The sequence below is a fragment of the Rhizophagus irregularis genome, chromosome 28 (assembly GCF_026210795.1).
Source record: "Rhizophagus irregularis chromosome 28, complete sequence".
NCBI classification, from domain to species: Eukaryota; Fungi; Glomeromycota; class Glomeromycetes; order Glomerales; family Glomeraceae; genus Rhizophagus; species Rhizophagus irregularis.
In genome coordinates this window covers 3,407,997-3,435,151 of record NC_089456.1, presented here as the reverse complement: position 1 = coordinate 3,435,151, position 27,155 = coordinate 3,407,997, and the positions used below count along the sequence as shown (strand labels likewise).

At 28.7% G+C, this 27,155-nt stretch overlaps 8 protein-coding genes across 8 annotated transcripts; 4 read left to right on the top strand and 4 right to left on the bottom strand.

The window, feature by feature from the left end:
• Positions 1 to 1,561: 1,561 nt before the first annotated feature.
• OCT59_019375 (uncharacterized protein) lies at positions 1,562 to 3,260 on the bottom strand (the record flags this gene model as incomplete). Its single annotated transcript, XM_066135991.1, has 10 exons — positions 1,562 to 1,842; positions 1,929 to 2,017; positions 2,095 to 2,106; positions 2,212 to 2,245; positions 2,323 to 2,356; positions 2,551 to 2,589; positions 2,765 to 2,845; positions 2,918 to 2,951; positions 3,152 to 3,162; positions 3,258 to 3,260. 10 exons carry the CDS (start codon positions 3,258 to 3,260, stop codon positions 1,562 to 1,564), a joined length of 618 nt encoding a protein of 205 aa, XP_066005228.1.
• Positions 3,261 to 4,410: 1,150 nt separating this feature from the next.
• Positions 4,411 to 4,788, top strand: OCT59_019374 (uncharacterized protein; the record flags this gene model as incomplete). Its single annotated transcript, XM_066135990.1, has 1 exon — positions 4,411 to 4,788. The coding sequence occupies one exon, from the start codon at positions 4,411 to 4,413 to the stop codon at positions 4,786 to 4,788; it is 378 nt and encodes a 125-aa protein (XP_066005227.1).
• Positions 4,789 to 8,231: 3,443 nt separating this feature from the next.
• OCT59_019373 (uncharacterized protein) lies at positions 8,232 to 8,738 on the top strand (the record flags this gene model as incomplete). The annotated part of the gene is made up of 2 exons (XM_025327721.1): positions 8,232 to 8,352; positions 8,425 to 8,738. The coding sequence occupies 2 exons, from the start codon at positions 8,232 to 8,234 to the stop codon at positions 8,736 to 8,738; spliced, it is 435 nt and encodes a 144-aa protein (XP_025169857.1).
• Positions 8,739 to 11,096: 2,358 nt separating this feature from the next.
• On the top strand, positions 11,097 to 11,932 carry OCT59_019372 (uncharacterized protein; the record flags this gene model as incomplete). Its single annotated transcript, XM_066135989.1, has 2 exons — positions 11,097 to 11,231; positions 11,312 to 11,932. The coding sequence occupies 2 exons, from the start codon at positions 11,097 to 11,099 to the stop codon at positions 11,930 to 11,932; spliced, it is 756 nt and encodes a 251-aa protein (XP_066005226.1).
• Positions 11,933 to 15,639: 3,707 nt separating this feature from the next.
• Positions 15,640 to 15,924, top strand: OCT59_019371 (uncharacterized protein; the record flags this gene model as incomplete). Its single annotated transcript, XM_066135988.1, has 1 exon — positions 15,640 to 15,924. One exon carries the CDS (start codon positions 15,640 to 15,642, stop codon positions 15,922 to 15,924), a length of 285 nt encoding a protein of 94 aa, XP_066005225.1.
• Positions 15,925 to 22,779: 6,855 nt separating this feature from the next.
• OCT59_019370 (uncharacterized protein) lies at positions 22,780 to 24,154 on the bottom strand. Its single transcript, XM_066135987.1, has one exon. It carries the CDS (start codon positions 23,902 to 23,904, stop codon positions 23,017 to 23,019), a length of 888 nt encoding a protein of 295 aa, XP_066005224.1. The 5' UTR covers positions 23,905 to 24,154; the 3' UTR covers positions 22,780 to 23,016.
• Positions 24,155 to 25,239: 1,085 nt separating this feature from the next.
• On the bottom strand, positions 25,240 to 25,767 carry OCT59_019369 (uncharacterized protein; the record flags this gene model as incomplete). The annotated part of the gene is made up of 1 exon (XM_066135984.1): positions 25,240 to 25,767. One exon carries the CDS (start codon positions 25,765 to 25,767, stop codon positions 25,240 to 25,242), a length of 528 nt encoding a protein of 175 aa, XP_066005223.1.
• Positions 25,768 to 25,841: 74 nt separating this feature from the next.
• Positions 25,842 to 26,156, bottom strand: OCT59_019368 (uncharacterized protein; the record flags this gene model as incomplete). The annotated part of the gene is made up of 1 exon (XM_025311627.2): positions 25,842 to 26,156. One exon carries the CDS (start codon positions 26,154 to 26,156, stop codon positions 25,842 to 25,844), a length of 315 nt encoding a protein of 104 aa, XP_025169852.2.
• Positions 26,157 to 27,155: the final 999 nt, after the last annotated feature.

Here is a 27,155-nt window from a genome sequence, read left to right as displayed (position 1 = left end):
TTTATAGTAAACTTTTCGCGTATTTTATTTATTTTACCTTTGTGTTTGTTATTATTTGTTTGATAGATTTCTATCTTTAAGAAACTCTTACATTGTTTACTATCATTATTATTAATTTTCTACTACTAATAATTATTAGTGATACTCTTATATTTCATTACAATATTATCAAAACACTTATCATTTTATTACTTAGCCTTTTTGTCATGACTGTTTAGTGTTCCGCAAACGATTCAGTCAAATCGAATCGATTCAAATTTGATTCGTAATTTGATTTGATTCAATTCGAAAATTTTGATTTGCAAATCAGATTCGAATTTTAAATCCAGATTTGAGCTTCAAATCCAAATTAAAAATATAAGATTCGATTCAATTTCAAATCAAATTCGAATCAGCCTAAACTAATTCGATCAAATCCAAATTAAATTCAAATCAAATCCAAATCAATTTGATTTGACTGAATCAAATAAATTTGACCAATTTGATTTGACCGAATCAAATAAATTTGACTAATTTGATTTGACTGAATCAAATAAATTTGACTTCAAATGATCGGATTTGATCAGATGACTCAGATCAAATCACAATAGACCTGTTCATGTCCGGTCAGTTGAATTTAATGTCGTATTTGTATTACCTAAATTTTTATTTCCAGTTATTTTTTTAACAACTTTTTAAAAAAGTATTTGCTATAAAACAATTATCTTATTAAATATATCCATGTCTTATAAAGTACAACGGTTTAAAAAACCTTTTTTTAAAAAAAAAATTGTTATATTAAAAATAGTTATTTTTTAAAAAAAATGATAATAAATTAAAAATAAATTTAGATAAAAAAGTAAATTAAAACGGTTTTAAAAAATTATTAAAAAAAATGAAATAATTATTAATTAAATAAATATATATATATATATAAACCATGCTGGTCGTAAAAAATCACATTGAAAAAAAAGGAAAATAAAGAACTCATCAGGAAGTCACAGGAAAAATGTTCATCAAATGTACATCAGTCACTTGATGTACATCATAAAGAAACGCTGAACATCGGACCCTGCACTGTACTACCGATGTCACAACATTCGATGTGCATCACCTAAATTTAATGTTCATTAATGATGTACATTATTTTAAGATAATAAACATCATATCAATATTTTATTATTTATGTTAATATGTCAATGTTAAATATTATTGAATAATAAATTATTTTATTAAATTACATTATAACAATCTATACTAAAGTCTACTATAAAATCTATACTACTTAATCTAATTAATCCAAAAATATTAGCTAATTCTATTAAAAATAAAAATAAAACAAAAACAACTGAAGTTTCGTAACAGGTATTGTGAAACTTACTGCTTTCATTTCCAGTAGTATCACTCATTCACAACATTTATAATAAACATTTTCTTTAAAAATCTTCTAAATTCATCCTTAATAGCGTTCATAGTTTAGCCAACGTAAATGACAATACGCACGACATATATTTGATTCTCCATCAACTGGTCCCACAAGAGATAGTAAATGTAATTCAATCCTACACTAATAAACATTCAGTCATGACAGGTTATCTTTAACTTCTTTGCGTCTATACAATAGCAATTGTATCAAGATATATGGTCCCAACACAATTCCTTGCTCCATGAGTAGAAAAAGTCTCGCAACATCACCAAACAGAAGAAATGCCAATATAAACATCATCACCGCCCTGCTAGACATGATCAACATTAACATAATTATAAATGTAGTTGAAATTTCTATGCATAAATCAAAATCAAAAGTAAATAAACAAATTAAATTAATTACAACTGAAAACGCGAAAAAGAATCCAAATTTCCCTTTAGAAAAATATTGTGTATTAAGTAACATAAACTTAGAAAGGACCTGCAGTCTCGGTTGTTCCCTGTAAATAATCTATCGTTACGTGCTCCTGTGCCTTCTCCGTTCTTACTGAAGTCACCATTACTGACACACGATCTGAATGCTTTACTGATCCCATTATGGAGGCGATACCTATATAAAAATACAAGAAAAATTAAAAAAAAAATAAATTAAAAAAATAAGTTTCAAATTTTTAAATCGAAACTTACCAGATCAAAGTCCTAAAGCCGAAGGAATCAACACTTATAACTGAAAAAAATACGAGAAAAATTAAAAAAAAATAAATTAAAAAAAACATAAGTCTTGAAATTTAAATCGAAACTTACCAGATCGAAGTCTTAAAGCCGAAGGAGCTGACACCTATAAAAAAATATGAGAAAAATTAAAAAAAATAAATTAAAAAAAACATAAGTTTTGAAATTCAAATCGAAACTTACCAGATCGAAGTTCTAAAGCCAAAGAAGCTGACACCTATAAAAAAATACGAGAAAAATTAAAAAAAAAACAAATTAAAAAAAACATAAGTCTCGAAATTCAAATCGAAACTTACCAGATCAAAGTTCTAAAGCCAAAGGAGCCGACACCTATTAAAAAAAAAATACAAGAAAAATTAAAAAAAAGATAAATTAAAAAATAATGTTTTGAATTTTCAAATCAAAACTTACCATATCGGCATATTCAAGTTCAAAGTCGAAAACTGATATCTACAAAAAAAAAAAAATCAAAAAAAAAATCAAAAAAGAAAAAAATATATATGTAAGTTTTGCTTCAAACTTACCGATTCGAAGAAGCCGATATCTAAAAAAAAAATAAATAAAATTAAGCCGAATTTTTTTTCAAAAAAAAAATTTACTAAAAAAAATTTTAAAGGAAACTTACCAATTCAAAGCCCAGGGACGAGGCGATATCTACAAAAAATAAGTTTCGAAAGCGAAGAGCAAAGTCAAAGCCAATACATACCTAAAAAAAAAGAAAAAAATTAGTTTAAAAAAAAATAAAGTTTTGAAAGAAACGAAACTTTCAAAACTTTACCGATTTAAAGCGCAACGTCAAAGCCGATACATACCTAAAAAAAGAAAAAAAAATTAGTTTAAAAAAAAAATAAAGTTCTGAAAGAAACGAAACGAAACTTTCAAAACTTTACCGATTTAAAGCGTAACATCAAAGTCGATACATACCTAAAAAAAAAGAAAAAAAAATTTTTTATTTTAAAAAAAGACAAAAAAAAAAAATAAAGCTTCAAAAAATGAAACTTTGAAACTTTACCGATTTAATACCTAAAAAAAGAGAGAATAATTTTTTTAGAAAGAAAGAAAAAAAGTTTATTTTTTTTAAACTTTACAGTAAAAAGATTATCTTTCGGCACACAAACCATAATTAGACTAGTCTGATCAGCCAGTTTCTTTTAGCCAATGGTTTAATTTTAGTCGAAGTTTAACATTCCGTCAGCTAAAATTAAGTCAAAATATGGTCATTTTATCACATGACCGAATTTTTTTGGCTTCTTTTTTAGTCTTTATAATTTGTACTATAACTTATATATGAAATAAAAATAAAAACTTTAATGTACATTGAATATTTATTATTAAATGCTGCACATCATGATAAAAATTGCATTGATGATGCTCATTAATGTTAAATATTACTTGTACATTAAAAAGAATGAATATTACAATGTATATGATTTGCATAAATGTACATGTAATGTACATTTTTTTTGTAACTTCCTGATGCTGTTAATAACAGTCATTTATATTTATATTTATAAATATGATACATTATAATAAATTACTTTTTGTAAATCATCTCAACATGTCAGGAAATTTCTATCAGGATATGTGTTGTCAGGATAATGTCATGTCAGAAAAACTAACAGACGTCAATTATTCTTGTACAAGATATGCAGTGTTAGAAACACATATTAGTAAAGCCTGTTGAGAACATATGTTATTTGCATTCCGTGATGCTAATAAGGTCAGAAACCTGAACGAGAAAAAACTTTACAAGCTCTGAAGTCACTTCTTTGCAAATACACAAAATGTTCATACCTTAATTGCATCAAAGCTTCGTTTATATATATTCACCTAATCTTAAAAATTTGTATTGCAAATTTAAACACATTTTGCAAAAAATATGACATCGCACAGAATTACCACTCTTGGGGCAGGTCACATTTGTCGAATACGGTCAGTCGTATAACCAAAAAAATGATAACAATCTAATTAGTTCAAAGAGCTACGCAAAGAGATATGTAGGTTTATGCAAAGTTTGCATATTTACAGAAGTTACGATATTGATGCATTCTAAGTAAACGGACAAATCAAAACTGATACTTCAGACTTAATAATAGTTCCCGTTCCTAGTATCTAATGAGTAATTACTTTTTTATTAATTTTTACGTCACAATAAACTACCAATCAAACGAGTCTATCAAGAGTTTATCAGTGTAACCAGAAAAGTGTATAAATATTCTCAAAATCTTTTAAAATTCCAATTTATCTCATTTTCTTGTCTTTACTTAAAAAATGACTTCTTATCAAATTACACGTGGTCTTGCTCGTAACTTCATCAACAATAATACAGTTTACAAAAAATTGGATGTTATTGGAAAAAAGGTTGGAAACTTGGAGAAAAAAATGAATGATATGGACACTAAAATTGGGATGGTGAAGAATGAACTTGAATCTAAAATTGGGATGGTGAAGAATGAACTAGAATCTAAAGTCATTAAAGTAGAAGGGAAAGTCAATGAACTTAAAAGTGGGTTTAAAATTTTACCATATAAAACGGCAGGAATCATGTGTACAGGAGTATTAGGAGCAACTGGACTAACGAACGCGTTCAGATGGAATCCGTGCTTGATCTTCAAATCAAGCGAAGAAACTCAACCTCTTCCTGAATAATCTACGAAATCATCTCCTCATACTTCTGAACCACCCATAAAGCCACCTTCTAAGGAAAAATACCAATTTTGGTATTAAGTATCTATATATACATTTAATATACAAAATGCTCAACTTCTACCTTTGATCTTAATATCTTTAGTGGTGATACTCACTTCTTGATAACTTTTTTAATATCGATAGCTATATTAATGTAATTTGAATTGTAATTTGTTAATGGGTAGATTTTTTTTTAGTTTTTTAACTATAAAATTTATATAAAATTTCAATGTAAAAGTAATAAATGTAATAAATTTGCTATATTTGCAATAAATATATTAGAGCCAGTCAAAATTTTATTAAGAAATTTTTACTAATACATGCAAAATACAAACGTTCAGTCAGGACTTTGCCCACAGAAGTCAGAATTCTAATTTGTAAGGTTGCCCTCTGACCTTTTCTTTGTCAACGTCAAGAGCCGAGTCTGGCTTCTGCGCCTTCTCCAATAACCATGTAATATATCTGAGGACCTTTTCCACCTTAACTTGCATATTCTCATCTTTAAAATGATGGCTTCCTCTTATTATCTAGTGAACATTCCATAAGATACCACTTTTCTGCATCTGTGATGATCCCAAAAGTCTTTCTTGTAAAAACATCTTCTTCTTCTATTTCACTTGCTTTACACTTACGATTTGATAAAGCAGACTCAAGTTGTATGGCATTTTGAGCAATACCCTTAAAAATCTTCGTCCTTTACTTCTGTCATGCTAACAGTTCTTGCAGTTTGGAGTAAATCAATTGCAAAATTGATTGGTCCATGTCCATTGGGCCCTGTGATATTTTTTTTTTGGTCAAAACTCAAACTTCCTTTCATGTAGATTTGCACTTACAACAAAGTAAGAACAGATATATTGCAATTTCAATGCTTCATTTCCATTGATTGGAATGGTCTTGAGATGAGCCTTCAGTTCGATTATAATATTTCTAAGTATTTTCTGGGAAGAATTGTCTTTCAGATCTTTATACTCGCAGGTAAAAGGCAGAAATACTGACAATGATGGGTCATTTAATTCAGCGAGTCTATAAAGCTAACACACTTTTGGGAATGACTAATCCAAAAAAGCTTTTGAGGGTGTTTCTATGGACACAGTAAACTTGAGATTATTCTTTGATACAAATATGCGGAGCATCTCATGAAGGTCTTGATCGTTATAAGAAAAGTATTTTCTGCTGTCATTTAATACATTGAGTTCAGCACTATCATTTTCAGGTGCAAGTGATTGATACATTTTACGTATATATTCTCTGGCTTACGAGAGTTATATATTCAATATTTGCAGTCCACTTATTTGGCTCCCATTTTGGGTGAACAATGACGTCAAAGTCTACAATGCAACAGCTCAGTTAGTAGAATCCTTTTCTCAGGCAGTAGTTTGATGAGGTATTACCTCGTTTTTTATAACCTAAAAATTTCAGCTATGAGCTTTGGCAAAAATATAACCAAAATTTATACGTACTATGTATGGACTTATTGAGTAATGCCTGCAACGAGGTGACTTCCTCAAGTAATTCCTGCTCTTGGCTCAAAGTGGCAGTGATCTCTAGCGGGGAGATTAAGACATGAATATGTTTCTCAGGAGGTGAATCAGGGAAGTATTTCAAAATCTTTCTTATTGCCAACAGCTCTTCCTTATTCTTGAGTGAAAGATTGCTTAAAGGATCGACATAATCATCAGAAACTGGCACTTTCCATAGCCTAAGCTTGTCTGCAAGAAAATCATCGAACTCTAGTGCCTTTTCCGCCTTAATAGCATTCTTTAATTCACTAACATTAACAGAGAAAGCGTTCACCAGAGTATTTCCTTTAATGAGGCAAATAAAGTGATAGATATGTTTTCAGCTTTTATAGTATTTTTTACTAAATGTTATTGGTGCAAACTGGCTTATGTAAGATTGTGAGAACAAGAAGTAAAAAAGAATTTATTTACGAAAAAATACCAGGGCCTAGTATATGTGAGAAATTTAACTGTTACATAGACTTGCCATGTGATTAGCAATTTCATAGGTGCAACAATCGCCTAATCACTGCACCTTTCTAACTGTAAAGACTCTTTTCACTTATCACCTGACGTTTTTTATATAGGCTAGATTAGTTCAGATAAAAATGTTAGATTTATAGTTCTGGACTGCACCATTACACGTGACCCATTTCTTATGTACAGTACAATAATAATAATACTTTATTTATGAAATAAAACGTTGCCAGAAGGGTCCTAAAGGGACCAAGCTGGCCAATACATAAAATTGTGAATATACTTTGTGGCTAAGGCCTATCGCTACATGATACGAATAAAAAAAGTCTAATTATTTTTGTTTAGTACTTTCAGCATCCTTTCAGCGGGAGGGTACATGATAACATTGATTCTCTTTTCACCACCAAAGATACGTTGGGGTTGTATAGGAAAATGAGTAAAAATTGTGTCTTGCAATTCCATTCTTATTGCACCTTTTACTTCAAATTCACTGATGTTTCTTAAGCTGTTGATTATGACACTATCAGCTATAAATGTGACCCTATATAAAGCCACATTGGTCGAATCTATATCTTGAAATCGATCTAGATGACAGATTCTGATTACCTCCGCGAGAGAAGAGACTCTATTGTTGTTAGTGTTAGATATCATTACTTCAAAAATATCATTCACTTTCTCATTAGAAATGAGACAGTTGAGAGTAATATCTCTACCAGCGAGAAACTTGTCAAGCTTATCAGGAGTCTTGGTCTTATCAGATTCCCTGGTCTTATCAGACATCTTGCTTTCCTAAATACAAGACCCATAGTGAGAAAAAGCTCGCTCTCATACATACACAACTTCTGGTATATACATACCTTAGTGAAACACTTACAGGTAAATTTTTTGCAAAATGTTAGCTGAACTTCTATGTACTTCTACATACTTTATATCTGGCTGGGAAAATAGTGCCAAGCTGAAGTTAAGGAGGTATGAGTCATAATTAGTATTATCGTATGATGCCAAGAACTCTATGAAAACACATATAAATAGATCCTCTTACCTTTTCACATGTAGATCTACTGGAGAGATACAAAGGTAGTTAGTTCTTGTAGATCTTGAAATTACAAAATTCTCAACCCTTCATAACATATGCTTTTGCCGTTAATATTTACTTTTAGAGTTAGTCTTGTGTTGCGTCTAGACTTTCTTTCACATTTTTCTCATGTTTGTATGGTAAAAAAATAGAGAATAAAGGTTAATATGTTTTCTTTCGAATGTATATGCAAAATTAATATATTACACAAGATCTGACTGATGATTCACTTATTTTTCTGTCGCACAGGAGTGGCCCAGCAAATTCTTCCGAGCTGGTGATCATCACTCTGGTTGATGAGCAGTATTTCAGACACAAATTTGAATATATACTAGCTAGAGATAAACACAATCATGACAAGTAATACTAATAATAATTCTGATCAAGTTAATGCTTATGAGCTACATGAAGAGCTTTTATATGAATTACTTTTATATAAGAAGAAAGATATAATAGCTATTCAGGAAAAACTTGGTATGGCGGTCTCAGAGGGACCATCTATTAATGACAATACAAATCAAACAGCATTGATTTAATACAAGAAAGGAAAAACACTTAAAGATTCATTTGGGCTGTTGTTTGATTTGGTGGAGGAATTAAAACTGATACAGAAGAAAATCGATATCTGTGGTCACCCCATCCTTACAATATTACATCAAAATATGCAAGATCTTATGGATGTAACATTTGGGGAAATATCACTTGGGGAAATTTATCATTTACTTTTATATTTGGAATGGAATATAAGTTTAATTCAAGATCTTCTTGATATTAATGGTTATACTAATCAAGAAATAAGTGAAATAGAAGCCGATAAAAATGCAATAGAATATCTTTATATATCCAGATTAGGGCTCTGATCAGTTCAGTTCAGTACGGTTTTTGCCAAAACCAAAACCAAACCAAATTGATCGGTAACAGTATTATTAATTACTGAAATTGACTGGTAATTACCGAAAACTGAACCGATTTACCAATATCAGTTCGCAGTTCAGTTTTTAATGTTTTTGCAAAGTTTTTTATTTAAAAAATGTGCGAAAACTTTTTTTTGTGAATTTATTAATAAAAAATATTTTCACAACATTTTCTATTAAAAGAATTAAAAAATGTTGCGAAAATAGTTTTTTTTATTAAATTACTTAATAAAAAATGGTTTTGCAACATTTTTGTTCAAATAATTATAACGTCATTTTTTATTTGCTAAATTACATATTAAAAAAACGTTTTACAACGTTTTTTTATTTATTAATTTATATGTTAAAAATATTTCGCAACGTTTTTTAACAGTTTCAATAAAAAAATGTTGTGAAACATTTTTTTATCTATTAAATTATATGTTAAAAATGTTTTGCAACATTTTTTAACTATTTTAATAAAAAAACGTTGCGAAACATTTTTTATTTATTAATTTATATGTTAAAAACGTTTTGCAACATTTTTTAACAGTTTCAAACGTTTTTTTATTAAAATAGTTAAAAAACGTTGCAAAACATTTTTTAATATGTAATTTAATAGATAAAAAATGTTTCGCAACGTTTTTATTGAAACTGTTAAAAAATGTTGCGAAATGCTTCTAACGTATAAATTAATAAATAAAAAAATGTTTTACAATGTTTTTTTATTAAAATAGTTAAAAAATGTTGCGAAATGTTTTTTAATATGTAATTTAATAGATAAAAAACGTTTTACAACATTTTTTATTGAAACTGTTAAAAAATGTTGTGAAACGTTTTTAACATATAAATTAATAAATAAAAAAATGTTTCGCAACATTTTTTTTATGCAAAACGTTTTTTATCTATTAAATTACATGTTAAAAATGTTTTGCAACATTTTTTAACTATTTTAATAAAAAAATGTTGCGAACCATTTTTTATCTATTAATAAATTACATGTTAAAAAATGTTTCACAACATTTTTTAACTATTTTAATAAAAAAATGTTGCGAAATGTTTTTTTATTTATTAATTTATATGTTAAAAACATTTTGCAACATTTTTTAACAGTTTTAATAAAAAAAACATTGGGAAACATTTTTTTATCTATTAAATTACATGTTAAAATATTTCATAACGTTTTTTAACTATTTTAATAAAAAAATGTTGCAAAATGTTTTTTTATTTATTAATTTATATGTTAGAAAACATTTTACAACATTTTTAAACTATTTTAATAAAAAATGTTGTGAAACGTTTTTTATTTATTTATTTATATGTTAAGGGTAAGGTGTATATCAATTATTTTTATTAGTAAATTGCCATCTAAAAAGTCACACTTTTTTTGATTAAATCTTATCTCTTCAGAGACAAAGCTTAATATAAAATTTTTTTTTGCGTTCACCTTTCAAGAACTCCTAGTTTTAAAGTATAGTAAGAAAAGTTTATGTAATTTAGTTATTTTATGCTTAAAATAACAAAAATGTAATGTTGTAATGCTCGCATGAGCCCAGTTTTTTCGCATGAAGGAAAATAATTTAATAATAAGATGAAGCTTTATTTAAACTGTTTAAAAACACTTTATTTTTGCTAATATATACATGAATTACATTTACTTTATAAATAGATATTTCTAATATACTAATCTATTAATAATAAATGGTATATTTTGTTGTAATTATGATAGATATAATGCCTTCTAACATTTTTTATACCTGGTATACAATACTTGTTGCTCAAAACTCTAATAATTGACATGCTATACAATGATCAAATGGTTGCTGGTCAGTTATTGGCTATTCTGCTGGTCTTCGTGTTCTGGATTTACATAATGAAGTAAAAGCTTTTGATTTCAATACAAATAATATCTATAATAAAGAATATAATCATAATTCTGGTTATATTCTTTCTCACAATCAAGAAGAGGAACGGGCATTAATCCCATTATTACCTGAATATATTGTTTTCACTACTGCTGGCAAAAAACGGTTTAATTATCAATTTTAGAGAAAAATAATCAATTATTGTTCTTATGGGAGGAGTTTGGCTTGAATACATCCTATATAAATAAAAAAGCTCAAGGTGTTAAATGGCTTGCATTTCACTGTATATTAAAAGAATATGGCCTTGAATTAAACAATACAATTCGGTCACTGCTTGGTCTTTATGATTTCCAAATAATAAATAAACTTCAAAAACTCGTTCACGACAAGTTTCTTTTACAATATCCAACCATTTTTCAATAAGAACCTTCAGTTATTTTATCAGAAAATTTGCTATGCAATGCAAAAAAAAGAAGAAACACTTCGTTATAGTTTAAAACGAGGACAAAAGGAAATCAACACATTTTTATGTGAAGAGAAAGGTAACAATAGCCAAAATATTCGTTTTGAAATACAAATTGAATCTAATGGAAAAGTGCTATGCCATGATCTCCTAAAGATACACAAGTTTTGATGTTAAAAAATTTAGAATATAAGTAAAAAATTTATTCACAGAATAAGACAATCAAAAAATTAAAAAACAAGATTACTTCAATTAATAATGATGCTAAAAATATCATCAAAACTAACATCACTACACTTAATGACACGGAAATTCAAAAATCAGTGGAAAAGGAAATGGAAGAAAGACAATTAGGATCTGTTATTTTTATGAGCACTTCGCAATACCTTTCTATTCTGCTTTTACTACCCTGCCCTAATTGCCTTGACCTTATTGCATCAAATCGAACATTTTATACCAGAGTATCAGGATTTAATATATATTGTGTTATTACATGTCTTCTTTGCAAAACATCAACACAATATTCAAATGAGGATTCAGGAATGAAGTATTCACAAGTAGTTGCAGGGGCCACGCTTGCTGGGGGAGTATATAGAAATTCTTTTCAAACAGCATTGGCAACAATTGGAGTGACCAACCAATGTTGCAAAAAATCTTATTTTAACTGTCAAGCTTGTATGTACAAATCCATCATTGATAGTGCAAAATCTAGTTGTGAAGCAATATTATATGAGTTATTAGATCATTTGGAATCAGCTCATTTACCAAGTCAAGAAAAGGTTTTACCCATAGGTTTTGATTTTTCATGGTCACATTTACGTAATGCACACTAAGCTAGCGGAGAGTTCCTATATTTGGGAGATCTTCCTGGTATATAAAGTTATTTTGATGTTAGATTTAAATATTTAATAAAAGAAAATTTATTTGCAATTCCAGGGTACAATTACCAACCTGTAATTAGATTCCATACGATAGAAAATCCTCGTACAATACATAAATCTAAGAATGATTTTTCAAAAATAGTTTATAAGGGAAATTTTGATGGAACGTCAAGATAAATGGAATATGCGATACTACTTGTATTACTCAACGATATAATGCCCATATTAGAGAAAACTGACTTTACCTTACATATATGTGTAAATGGTGACTTAGAAACAAATAGAACTTTAGCGTGCATTCCTACAGTAAGCCACATATTTGCTAATTTAAAGCATATTAGTAAAAATATTCAAAAAAATTTGTGCAAATAGACAATTTTTATAAAATATTTTGAACAAATATCACCAAAATTACGTTAACTGAAGTCTATTTCATACATTCTAATAGTAAAAAAGCAACATTCCCGCTGGCATTCTTTTGAACAACATATTATGCGTTATTTCAACTCTTGTATATTTAGTGCAGGGCTTAAAAATAAACTTAATCAGGATGATACTCCAACTGAAGTGGAAACATGATATATACAAGTAGAAGGTTTAATTCAGCATTTACTTAATGATCACAGTATGTGTTGGAGTGATGTTTGTTGGATAAAGGATAATCTGGAATTGCAGTTACAAAGTCCAACCCTAAAAAATTATACTCAAACCAATATTGAAAACTTTCGAAATGTTATTATCACAATTTTTTGTGTACCATTTGGCCAAGGACTTGTTACCACACTTCGTACTTCACATAACGAAATATTTAATAGAAAAATTCTCAAGTACTTGGATAAACGAATTGACTATTGGGCTTCTTATAATACTCGTCATGCATTAGCTGTTCTTGGCCAGAATGATGAATTGGATGTTATGATGGCTAAAGTTTACACAGCAGCTACCAATAAGGATTTCTCATATCCTGATATGTGCAATATACTGAACTTTGTTAAGGAAAGATCTCAAAAGGTTTCTATAAATCATAATACCATTCAACAACGAAATGAAGCAAGAAAGGAAAAGTTCGCTAATGATAGAAAGGAGCTTTCTGGCTTTAATTTTGACAAAGTAATATCAGATATATTATTAATATCTTTTTATTTGTTTGTTACAGAATATTTACTTAATATCAATTATAGAAATTAGTATCTTATAAAAGCAAAGCACCTGAACAAATCCGTAAAGATTTATTTTAGCCATTATTTGGTGAACTATTAAGAGACTTTGATGTGATAGTAAAATGTATTATGTATTGCATGTCATGCATTTGCAAAAAAAAGTGTGCGTGGTTTATGTGGTGTATGTTTATTTTATGTAGATGTGGCTTTGTGGGAAAGAATTGTTAATGATAAATATATACCTAAAAGATTACAACCAGAATTACCTGGTATAGATAAACTAATACTACTTGCTGCAAAAAAGATTTTTGGGTTTGAAAATTTCTGAGAAGGACAAGTAGACGCAATTATAGCTTATTTAAGTGGTAAGGATATGTTCGTATTCTTGAAAACTGGCGGAGGCAAGACTTTATGTTATGCCTTATCAGCCATTTGCTTTGAAGGTTTAACTATTGTTTTTAGTTCTCTTAAAGCGCTTATGGATGACCAAAAGATTAGAATGAACTTCGTTATATGGTATATTGTGTTTTTATACTTATGATTATTATTTAATTTTATACCTCAGCAAGAACTCATAAATGCAGGTATTCCATGCGCTACCTTATATGCTAATTTACTACAGATAGCGTATAGGCTAATGAAGATACTTTTCATCACCCCTGAAAAATTAGCTTCTAATAATGGATTCTGTAGGTTTATTACACAACTTTATGAATAAAAAAAGGTTCATTTTGTGATTGATGAAGCGCATTGCATTTTGGAATATCAGGATTTCAGGTAATACAATAATATGCATTATCATGTGCGTGATTAAAAAACATTATTTATTTTAAAAAGAGGCTTGGGGACGACTTGGAATACTAAAACAATGTTGGGAATTGGCTCCAATTATATTACTTACAGCAACATGTACACGTTCTGAAGTAAATGAAATTTGTGCAAACTTGACTATAGAAGAGAATAATTTTGCATTGATCCGTGGTTCTACAAGTCATCGATCAGAAATAATTTTCAATGTGCGAGAGAGAAAAGAAATACGAGATCAATATGTTACTGAAATAATAAGTATTATAAATGCCAATTTATTTGGCCGCATTATTATATATTGTGCAATACACTCCAGTTGCGAATATCTTTATAATAAGTTACAGGAAAATTTGGCTGATATAATAGTTGATTATTTCCATAGTGGTTTATGAGATAATGAAAGAAAAAAGGCAATGAATAATTGGAAATCTAATTTACACAAATAATGGTCATGACGTCTGCATTTGGAATGGAAATAAATTCAAATGATATACGAGTAGTAATTCATGCAGAAGCACCAATGAGTATGAGTATGTATATAAATTGTCTTTTTTATTTCTTATGTATAAATATTCACTTTTTTACATTTTTATAGCCAATCTCATTTAGAAAGCAGGACGTTGTTAACCGATTCGGTACGTTGAATAGATTAACTATGATTTGCAGTCAGGGAGATTAAGTACGTTTAACTATAACTGAAATCCAATCAAACAAGGCACGCTTAAAATAGGGAGTTCGTTTATAGTGTAAAAGGTTATACTTTATTATAGAACTTTATAATTACAAGAATATGGACTAATAGGAACTAAGGTTAACTAATTCGAACTAAACTTATAACGAAGGAAAATACTAACGTTATTTATATAAAAATTATTACATATAAAGATATAATAAATATAATAGATATAATAAATATAAGAAATATAACTAATATAAGAAATATAACTAATATAATAAATATAATAAATAAATTAAATATAATAAATAAAATAATTATATCGATTATATTAAATATAATTAATATAATAAATATAATAAAAATAATAGGCTAAGTAGGCTGCGGCTAGGTCAGCTTGGCACAGTTGAGCACAGTAGATCCTAATTTTTCACATGATCTTCTGGCGTAGTAAGTTGTAACTCTACACGTGACTAGGGGTAACAACGTGCAGAACGTGATGGAAATACAGCAAAACATTTTATTTTTTACAGTAAAAAAGATATTCGTATAAATTATTCTATAATAGCAGAGTATCGGGAAATGTAATTATTTTTATTTATATAAAATGTACTATACATTTATTGAAAAATAAATAAAAATATATATACGTTAATAAAAAAATATAAATATAACAATTATTCATTTGAATATTAATAGTGCATCTATTTCTGCAAACATCAATATTGGAGAGTAAAGATTAATCAATAAACTGGAACGTGCTGCTAAAAAAATCTTTGAGGTCATCTACTACTGCAATTCAGGATATGAATGCCATCAACAGCTAATATAGCAATACCAAACTTGGCCAAATGAAGAAAAACTATCTGTATGTGAAATATGTGATAATTGTATTAATCGAATTACTGACAAGCTAAGACTAATTGATGGTAAGGAAGAATTCATAAAGTTTTTAGAAGTAGTAGAATATTTAACACAGGAAACGGGTGAGCAAATTTGTCCAGATAATGTAATAGATGTATTTAGACTTTAGAGGGGGAAAAACTGCAAAGATAAAACAAAAAAATTGGAATACTTTGCCAGTATATCCAACTGAGAAAAGAAAGGTACTGAAAACTAAAGATTTAGTTCAGTTTGCCTTGACTGATTTAGTTGTTTGTGGTTTAGTTCAAGAAACAATTATATTACGAAAACCATTTGAAGGAAGTAAAATTTTATCTAGTAGTATTGTTGTAGTTGGTGTAGTACCGGATGCACAAGCAAATGCTAATGTACAGACTTGGCATTATTTTGTTAAATAAAATTATACATAAATGCGTTTATAATTTTTGCTGAAATTACGGAAATTATAATTGCTGATGTTATTGTTACACAAAAAATTTTTCGCCACATGGTTTATAATAAAAATGATTTTTGTACACTCTCCCTTAATCATTAAAAAAAGTTTAATCGAAATTAGACTTTTATTACTTTTATCAAATCAATTACTAACAAATCAAATTTAACCGAAATTTTCAAATTAAAAAAATTCTCATGATTGAAAATTTAATTAATCAAAATCTTCAAATTAAAAAAAAATTCCATAAAATTTTAATTTCAAGAGAAAAATTGACTTCATTTGTCAAAATTTTGTTAAATTTTAAAGTACATATTAATTATAACCGATTCTTTGTCAAATTTTATAAAACATGACTAGAAGAAGATCGATTAATCAAATTATGAGTTCAGAAAGGATAGCAAACCAACTATCTTCTAGAAGGTTTAGCAAAAAAAAAATTAAAGTTCCTTATTATTGTGACAAATGTAATGGAAAACTGGTTATATTACGAACCAAAATGCTTCATGAAGCAGCAAAAAACACAACTGACTTGAATCTTAATAGTAGTTTGGCTTCATTGTTACTAATTAATCAAGAAGAGGATTCAACAATAACTTCATTAGAAGAAAATCTGATAAATGAAGATATTTTGATATCTCTATTAAATAAAGAAATGTTGGTAATAACTCCTTTTGAAGAAGATTTGACAACAATTTCATTAAATGAAAAAGATAATTCGATAACTCCAGAATACAATGAAAATGAATATATTTTTTTACCTCAAAGCCGTATAAGAAGCTACGCAAATCGCTCACAAATTATGCTTGAACATTCAGAAACAGAAGATTTGAGCAATTCTGATTATGAACAACATACTGATACTTCTTCTTCTTCTAATGGCAATGAGTCAGATGATGGAACTTTTGCCGATACTTTTGAAAATTATTCACCGCCAGATTTTAAATCATATCAAGAAGAAGAAAAAACGACAATCGATGATAAATTTTCATGGATTTTATTGTGGATAATGACCTTTCGAAAAAAGTTTAATCTCCCTGAAACAGTGATTGAATCTCAACTAAAATTCATGAAAATAGTGTTAAAAAAAATCAGTGGAGACATTTACGATAGCTTTCCTGACTCTCTATATCTGGCAAGAATTCAACTTGGCCTGAAAAATCGTTTTTATAGTTTCGTGTCATGTCTGAAATGTCATAAATTATATAACAAGACAGACATGGACGAAATTCAAAAAAATGACAGTATTGGTATTATAAGATGCAGTCACGTTGAATTTCCAAATTCAGCATCTCGAAAGATGAAATCGTGTCAAACGGTCTTGGCTGAAAGAGAGGTTAAAAAGCCAGAATTAATATATCCGGTTGTACCGATTCATCAACAATTGGAAGTTCTATATTATCGGCTTCACTTTGAACAGTTACTTTGATATTGGTAAAATCGTCGACAATTTGATAACATACTGACCGATATATATGATGGTCAAATCTGGAAAACATTCAGAGAAACTAACGATGAAAATTCAGCCAAATTTTTTTGACCAGAAGTAGCCAATTCACATCTAAGACTAATAATAAACCTTGATTAGTTCCAGCCCTACAATGGTACATTTTATAGTATCGGAGTAATTTACGTGGCTATCTGTAATTTACCCTGTGATATTCAGTTCAAGCGCAAAAATTTGCTAGTTCTCAGTCTACTACCAAGACCGAACGAAGTAAGCTTACATAAGATTAATCATTATATTGCGCCTATTGTCAATGAATTAGAGTTACTATGGAGTGGAATAACTTTAAATCAAACATTTGAGTGCCAAAACTGGAAAAATATTTGTGTGGCTTTAGTACTAATTTCGTGTGATATCCCTGCTGCTTGGAAAATATGTGGGCATATTTTAGCTTTGGGTTTCTTGCCATCAGTGTATGAAATGAGCAAATTATGAAGACTACCAACATAATTTTGCAGGTATGAAAAATATAAAAAATTGGTTCATTACTCACGATTCGACTGAACATCGTCAAAATGCTCTTGCATGGCAAAGTTGCAATTCCACCAATTTAAGAAAAAATTTCGTTAGTGAAAAAGAGGTTAGGTGATCGAAGTTACTTCGATTGCTGTACTTTGACCCAATTCGTTTTATTATTGTAGATCCAATGCACTGCTTATTCTTAGGAATTGCGAGGTGAATAATGAAGAGGATTTGGATTGATGAGGGTGTTTTAACCCCAAACGATCTAAAGAAGATTCAAGAAAAATAAATCAATTCAAAGTACTAGCTGATTTGGGACAAATTTCCAGAAATATTGAGCATGGAGAAGGGTTTTCGAACTATACAGCTGATCAGTGGCAAATTTTCTTTATGATCTATGCAACTACCTCATTGTGGAAACATTTACCGTCAAAAGATCAAAAAATCTTGACACATTTCATTAGAGTTTATTCTATTTTAGTAAGCCGAATTTTAGAAATTGAATTAATGGAAGAAGCTTATGAGAGGCTAATTAAAATAATTAAGCTTATTGAAGTACACTATGAAAGAGTAAAAATTACGCCTAATCTTCACCTTTTGCTCCATTTGTATGATTGTTTGAATGATTTTGGTTTATTATATGCATATTGGTGTTTTTCATTTAAGCGTATGAATGGAATACTCAGTAAGATATTCTTTTTTTTTACTTTTTTACTTTTTTACTTTATTCAGACATTGTTAGTCTTATTTTTAATAATTTTTAAGACTCATTGCCAACAAGTAATAGACAAATTGAACTGAAAATAATGCGTCAGATAATGAATAACAATCAAATTAGAGATATCATTAGTTCTGACATTCAAACGAAAGGTTTAGAATTGCTTGAAAATTAACTCACAACTGGTTCAATATCGGCTGCAGACCAATTTTCTTCAGATGAAGAGCGGTTTTGGCTAAATGCTAAAAATATACAGAAATCGACTATTACTGGATGTAAGCCGTTTCCTGGAGAAATGCTGAAGCTTAGTTCCAAAGCAATAATGACTGAATTAATGCTCGAACTGATGGTTGCTTTTTATAATGCTTCTTATATTGAAACGTACAAGTTTCGCAAACCAGCAGATGAAATTATCTAAAATTCTATAACAATTTGAGTAAAGATAAATCAATTTGGAAGATTCCGAATTGGTTCTGAAGTATTTGGCTTCGCAATGTCAATTCGACATACAAAAAGCTCGTATGTCCTAGCCAAATTTATAACTAGTGATGAAAAAGTCGACAGTTATCCTAGACAAATTCAATACTTTTTCAAATATACAGTCGACTTGCCAAATGGACAAATGGAACATAATTTGGCATATATTCGTTAGTATCGCCTTATAAAAAGTATTATACTTAAAATATATTTAAAATATATTTAAAATATACTTAATTTAAAAATTGCAAAATACTTAAAATATATATTTAATATATCTAAAATATACTTAAAATTATCTTAAAACATATGTCTAATATATTTAATTTTTGCCCATATACTTAAAATATATTTAAATTATATTTAAATTAAAATTTAAGTATATTATAAGACTATTATAAGTATATTTTTTATGTATTTAAAATATACTTAAAATATATTATAAAATATATTATAAGTATATTTTAAGTATGTAAAAAATATATCTATAATATACTTAAATTTTGATTTAAGTATAATTTAAGTATATTTTAAGTATTTTGGCAAAAATTAAATATATTAGAAATATATTTTAAGATAATTTTAAATACATTTTAAGTATATTATAAGTATTTCGCAATTTTTAAATTAAATATATTTTAAGTATAATTTAAATATATTTTAAAAAGTTTTTAATTATATTTTAAATATAAATACTTTTTATAGGGTTAACCAGCTAGTACAAGTGAAAGTCAATATTATTTTCATATTGATGATGAAGACGAGAGTTGTAACGTTGAATTGTGGAAATCTGAATTTTATAATGAAAGCCACGACTGTATTATTCCTATACATAATATCCTTTGTTAATTTATACCATCAAAATATCGAATTTCTACTTGGAGTAATGCTATTAAATATTTGGCAATTAATCCAATTAATCGCAAACTCCAAATTCGTTAATAATTAAGTGTTTTGATAAAAATCGGCCAAATTATTTTTTTTATTTTTTTAAAACATTTTTATAATTACTTGACGAGAGACACATTTATTAGATGAAATTTCATTTTTACAAAAAGATTCTTTTGTAGTATTTTTATTATAATTATTTAACGAAAGATAAGTTGAAATTCATTTTACAATAAAATTTTCGTTAATGATTATGCATTGAATATAAATAAACAATGTAAACAAAGTATAAAATTTGAATTAAAAAATAATATTTTTACCATTTGGCAAAATTGTGTTGATTTATGTGACCAATCAGCAAAATTTACTGAATGACTTTAAAGGAACAAGTTTTCATATAACAATCGGTATAAGTTAATTTTTCACCAAAAGACTGAACGAGTTTTCATTTAACAATCAGTATCAGTCAATTTGTGATTGATTTTACTGATTTTTGCCATTGGTCAAAAAATGTGACAAATCACATAACCAATCGGCAAAATTTATACCGAAAGCTCTTAATGGTCAAAAGTTTTGATTTCGACCAGTGCAGACTCATTTCAGATCGATGGTACAATAAAAAATTTTCCAATTTTTAAGAAGAACCCGCAATCACAATTTACAGCGAAAAGAACACAATCAACCCTACTGGTACGTATAAATATCAAATTAGGACAGATTTTAGCCTATTACATGAGATTCGCCATACACAAGCATTTTTGAAAACTGCCAAGCAAAATTTATCTTATAAAGCCAAATATAATCAAGGTTTTAGCTACGTGAAAAAAGCAATTGAACTAGCCTTTAAAATAGGCTGTGAAGACGAATTAAATGGAATGTTGCAAAGGTGAATAAGAAAGAAAGAAAATGAAACTCGTTCTAGGCAACTGGAAATCGACAAAAAAAATTTGCCGAATATTAGCAACCCTTATTAGACACATACAAAAGGTGTTCCAAGAAAACATATAAAGAATGCATTAGAAAATAATCAAAAGCAAAAGTCAAGTGGATCTGCTAGTACTTAACGATCACAGTATGTATGCAGTTACTGTAAAGTAAGGTTGCAGGCTAAACTGATTTTTGAATTTGACAAAATGTCTAAACCTCAGTTTTGTCAATTTTTTTATAAGAGTTTATTATAATTTTGTCATTTCATATGATTTTTATAGTCAAGTTTCACCAAATTTTTATTAATATTTTAATATAGTTTTGTCAAGTTTTGCGTTTACTATAAGGTTTCGCCCGCAACCTCACTGTAAAGACATTGGATATAATGCATGTAGGTAAGGTGTGAACTTAAAAAGAATCTAAAGAAGTCTAAATCTAAACGACTTACAAAATGATTAGTTTAAAATTTTAGGATAGCAAATTGTTATCATTTGTTTTAATAAAGAATTGAAAATGCATTTATGATTAAACATATAACTTCTGATTGTAATTAAATGCGTAACAATAATTTATTAAATGAATGCGCTTTATTCAGAATTCAAAGTTCAAACTCAAATTCAGACAAAAATTCAAAATGATAAAAAATTTGAAAAAATTAAAGGCTTAGCAGTGCAGGAATTGAACCTGCGTTTCTAAAATAAAAAAAAATTATCGAGCATTCTAACCACTGAACTAACTGAACAAAATAATAATTATAAATGGATAATAGTTATATTTATATATTATACATCATGTGACATATCTGAAAAAAAAACTCCAGACGATAATCGCCCAGGTGACGGTTAGCAATTCCCTTAAATATTTAAATAATTAAAAATTATCTATTATTAGGTATACCCATCCAAGAAGATCACAACTTATTTTGTGAAATTTACAACACAGAAATAAAAAACAATTAAATTAATTAAATTTTAATCTTTGAATTCTTTTATTAATGATGATAAATAAAGCTTATCTTTGTAAATTAATAGTGCATAATTAAAGTCCAAATTTAACATTTCTTAAATAATAAGTAATAAACTTAGAAAATTCAGCCTTTATTTATATATAAAAGTTTAATGTATCTGGTATATAAAATAAGTGTTTTAAAACAATTTTAGCCAATCAAATTCAAAGGGGTACAGGATAAAAATCTGTACCCCCGGGTATAGGATAATAACTTATACCTGGGATACACGTTAAGGATCACCTTTTATTGGTTATTAATGTTGATTATAGTGTTGATCGTCATGTGAAATCAGGCCAATAGGTAGATTTTTAACAGGTAAGACGAATAGTAGTATAGTATGGGTTGTCTAGGCAAGTTCAGCACATTTGTCGTTTTTTTATAAAAAGTGCTAAGTGCGACATTTTTTGACAAAAAAAACTTTTTTTTTGATTTTTTAGTTATACGTTGCACTTAATATTTATCAACTAATTAACTTTTTTTTAATTAGATAATTAGAAAACGTCAAAGTGCAACATTTCGTAATAAAAAAAAACATTTTTTTTGTTTTTTTAAACGATTTTAATAATATAATGAAATCGCTTTTTTAAAAAAATTTATATTTCTCAGAATAACGCAAGTTTCAGTAACGATTTTTTTTTAAATTTAAGAATACTCTTTTCATTAATGCCGCAAATCACGTGATTTTGGAATTGGAGTATTGCGGTATGCGCAATTCTTTAACCTCCAAAATCCGTCATCCTTATTAATATAATATTTGTAATTTTCAACCAATCACGTGGAAAAGTACATTTTTATAACGTGTGTAACTTTATTAACATTAATAAAATAATATTTTTCATCATATAACAAACTAAAATTCAAATCTAATATTAAATGCTAAAATGTAAATTAAAATGATATTAAGTAACGTGAAATTTGTATGCCCTATAAAAAAAAGTCTAAAAAACATTCAAAATAGGTTTAAAAACTCAAAAAAATGACCTTCCACAGTAAGATCTAAGCGCTTCACAATATTAATGAGCTATCAGAACCAGTATCGAAAATAGTTGTGGAAATAACTAAAGATTTCTCATTTTCGTTTAGGATTATTATTTGCAACGCATTTACTATCGTCTTGACCAGGATTAGCACAATTTTTGCTGCAGCAATCTCCATCTTTAGTACAAGATTTACCATTTCCAATACATGTGTCGCAATTGGTTACAGTTGTAGTTGTAGAAGCAGTTGTAGTAGTGGTGACGGTTTCTGTTTTAGGTTTTTCAGTAATGGTGACGGTATCTGTCTCTTTAGGGTCTTTTACAGTAGTGGTGGTGGTGACGGTATCTGTCTCTTTAGGGTCTTTTACAGTAGTGGTGGTGGTGACGGTATCTGTCTCGTTAGGGTCTTTTACAGTAGTGGTGATGGTGACGGTATCTGTCTCTTTAGGGTCTTTTACAGTAGTGGTGGTGGTGACGGTATCTGTCTCGTTAGGGTCTTTTACAGTAGTGGTGATGGTGACGGTATCTGTCTCTTTAGGGTCTTTTACAGTAGTGGTGGTGGTGACGGTATCTGTCTCGTTAGGGTCTTTTACAGTAGTGGTGATGGTGACGGTATCTGTCTCTTTAAGGTCTTTTACAGTAGTGGTGGTGGTGACGGTCTCTGTCTCGTTAGGGTCTTTTGCAGTAGTGGTGATGGTGACGGTATCTGTGATGGTTTTTGTCTGGTTAGGGCTTTTTACAGTAGTGGTGGTGGTGATGGTTTTGGGAGCCTTAGATACCGTAATAGTTTTGGTCTTGGTCTTGGTCTCTGTTCTGGTCTTAGTCTTGGTCTTGGTCTTAGTTACAGTAGGAGTATGATAGCATTTATTCCTGGTAATAGTTACGGTATTACGGCAGTTTCGGTTGTTGGTTGCCTCAACAACATTCAATGTTAAAAAACAAAGACAGACAGTAAAAAGAAAGAATGTAGGGAAATGCATTTTGCGATTTGTTTGTGTTGAAGCAAAAATCAAGGTATATTAGGTATCTTGGAGGAAAAAAAAAATTGGTGGGAAGTCTTTTCTTATATAAAAAAATGAAGAACATGAAGTTTTTTGTGATTGGTTTATGCTGCTTATCTATAATCTTAAATTATAAAATGCCTTTTAAGGAAAATCTAGAGTTAATGTAAAAGGTTTTACAAACAAACAAACAAACGACTACATGGCGAACTGCACTGGTTCACCTTTTGGTACGGAATAATTACTCGCATGAATGACATATTTATATACATTACTTGATCGACAGAACCGTGACGGGTATCCATGTATTTGTCTAACTATGTTTGGAATCAATGCCATAAAGTAGCATACGTAACCATGTCCGCAAAACAATGAAATCTTTTGTTAATTTATTTTCGTTTCGTTTATGTACCCAGTACCCCTATGTGATAAAATTAATGGGTGATTTGTGCGATATTAGAATGTTCGAAAAGAAAACGTATTAACCTCTGTTCTTCATAGCCGATTTTAGTGAAATTAATTTGGCTAATTATAAATTGAGTAGAAAAAATCGTGTTTAATCACCAATTATATCAATTCGGAACATTCGGATCATCAATTTTTTATTTGTTGTTAATCCGATCCAGAACGGAACAGAATAGAATTGATTTTTTCCCAAACAAATATGAGAAAAATGTAAAAAAATGTCTAGTCCTCGTAAGTAAATAATGATGTATGTTGTGAAGGACTGAGGATTTTTTTTTTTTGTTAGTAACGCGCATCTCTTTATTATAATATTTAAAATGTAGATAGTACAAATAAATTTAAGGACATAAAGAAATACATAGCAGCAATTGCTATCTACTAACTCCATCGGCGTGCAATGATGGATGTAGGGATTGGAATTTATTATCATTATTAGAATCGATTTTAGAATCGATTTTAAAATAGATTAATCGCGATTAATCGTTTCGCAAGTTTTGATTCTAAAATTCGATTTTCGATTTCTTTCTTTCTTTTTTTTTTAATAAAAAACTTTATTAATATTAATATTGTAATATTTATGCAATATAATTTATTACAATGTAGACGTTTCTAGAACATCCGTTAAATAAAGTATCTATATAATGAAATAAAATCAATCTAATAAAGAATAATTACGAACTTCGAAAACGTAACTACATTGGACCCATCTATTAAGAGCATCAGAACTAAACCTATTTTTAGTTCTCTCACTCACCACCCCTCCATATGAAACAATTAGCGAACGATCCTTTTTACCTGCTTTTTTCATTGCCATCGTTATTCCCTCCTTTTTTCCCATTTAATAATTTTTTACATTTCATTCCAGATATATTTCCGAGCATATTCTTTAATATTAAACACAAATTCCTTGATAACATCCTTAAATGTGTTATCGTTAATACCCAAATAAAGTTTTTTGTTGACAATCCCCTTGACTGTTTCATGAAAAATTCTTCCGTTAAAGATCATTAACGATCGCTCATTCAATATTTGTAACAACTTAGCATGATAATTAAACGATATTCTAAAGTCGTTTTCATCTAATCGACAATTCAACTTTTCGAACGTCTCATTAATAATTTGTATCATAGTAGTATCATTTTCTCTACAAATCCATAAGTGCGTCCACGTTTCAATCGTTTCATAACATTGACAACATCTGCTAGTTTCATAAAATTCCGGATTACGTTGATTTAACTTTAACATTGTAAAAGTTGGTAATATTTCTAAATAATTTTTTAAATTATATGCGGTGCTATCATTATTTAAGCTAGAAATGCCATTGAACTCTTTCATGATTATATTTAGCGATGCTGGCCAATCTATTTCAATATCCATAATATTAATCCTATATGCTCAATTAATATCCAGCGCTAGCCAATCCGCTTTATATTTTAGTTGATTGATATTTTTCAAAATTCACGTGGATTACTTTTAACCATCGTATTATTCCAAAATACTGAGTATTCCCATGTATAATCATTGTTGATATTAATTTCACTGTTAATCCTTTCATCTTTATCCAAAAGCGCCGCTTTGCATAATCCGTCAGCCCAAATTATTTGAATGACTTTAACTTTAAAAATAGAAATTTCAAATCTACTATCATTAATGAATCGATCTAGGGTTTTCCACACCGCTCCAAAATTAATATTCCAAATTCGGCGCATTGACCAAATAATTCGATTCTCGTTAAACAAACTAGACCATAATTCGACTACACCCATATTATCTGTGTATATATTAACTTTGCTATTTTATTTAACCGTCATTAACGCCGCTTCGTGTAGTAGTTGCCATTTTTTTAAAAAGAAGGTTTAGGGTGTGGGAATTTTAACGGTATTGGCAGAAATAAAAGATAAATGATCAGCATAATAACCTGATTAAAACTTATTTTTCAGTGTGGTCATTTAATAAACTATCAATACTGCGCTACAATAAATAAATTCGATTTTTATTCGATAATCGATTCGATAAATTCGATCCTAATTCCTAGATGGATACGACGAAAACTCGTCATGTCTACCTCTACTCCGTGCACCTCTACCTACCTATACCTTTCCCACGATATGTCATCTATTCTCCTCCTTCGTTTTCAGCATCCTCTACCTTACTCCTATCACCTTGTTCTCCAATGATACGCTTCTTACCCTCTTTAATACAAACCGTATCAGTGTCAACTTTTTCTTGTGGGTTAGATAACCTTGTTGAGCAAGAAGCGTTAACGGTGTTATATTCGTGAAGTTCTGTTGAGTAGTCGTCGGTAATGTTGTATCAGCTGTCGTATGTTTCTTGGACAACATCGTGACGATCCATTCAAATATTTCCTTTCATCTTCTCTAAATTTATCAACTACTAGGACTACCTGTTCTGGTGAGGTGTAATCTTTGATTGAAGTCGATAGGTTTTGTGGCAGATCTTCACCCAGTAAATTCTTCCTAAATTTATTTACCGTATCAACTACCTCATCTGTTGTTAATGTTTCTGGCGTGACGTTCGGCTGGTTATGTGTGTGAATAAGGTAGCTTACGTATGAAATTTACAGTTATAAATTTAACTGTGCATTAATGACATTTAAAAATCACATTTATTTGCTTTTGCATAATATAGCAAATAGTTATTACTTTAATCATATAATCGTATAATATAGAAAATACAATCAAGATTAAAATTAGCTAATGATATTCACGTAACAATATTAATTACATATAAAAATTCAATAATGG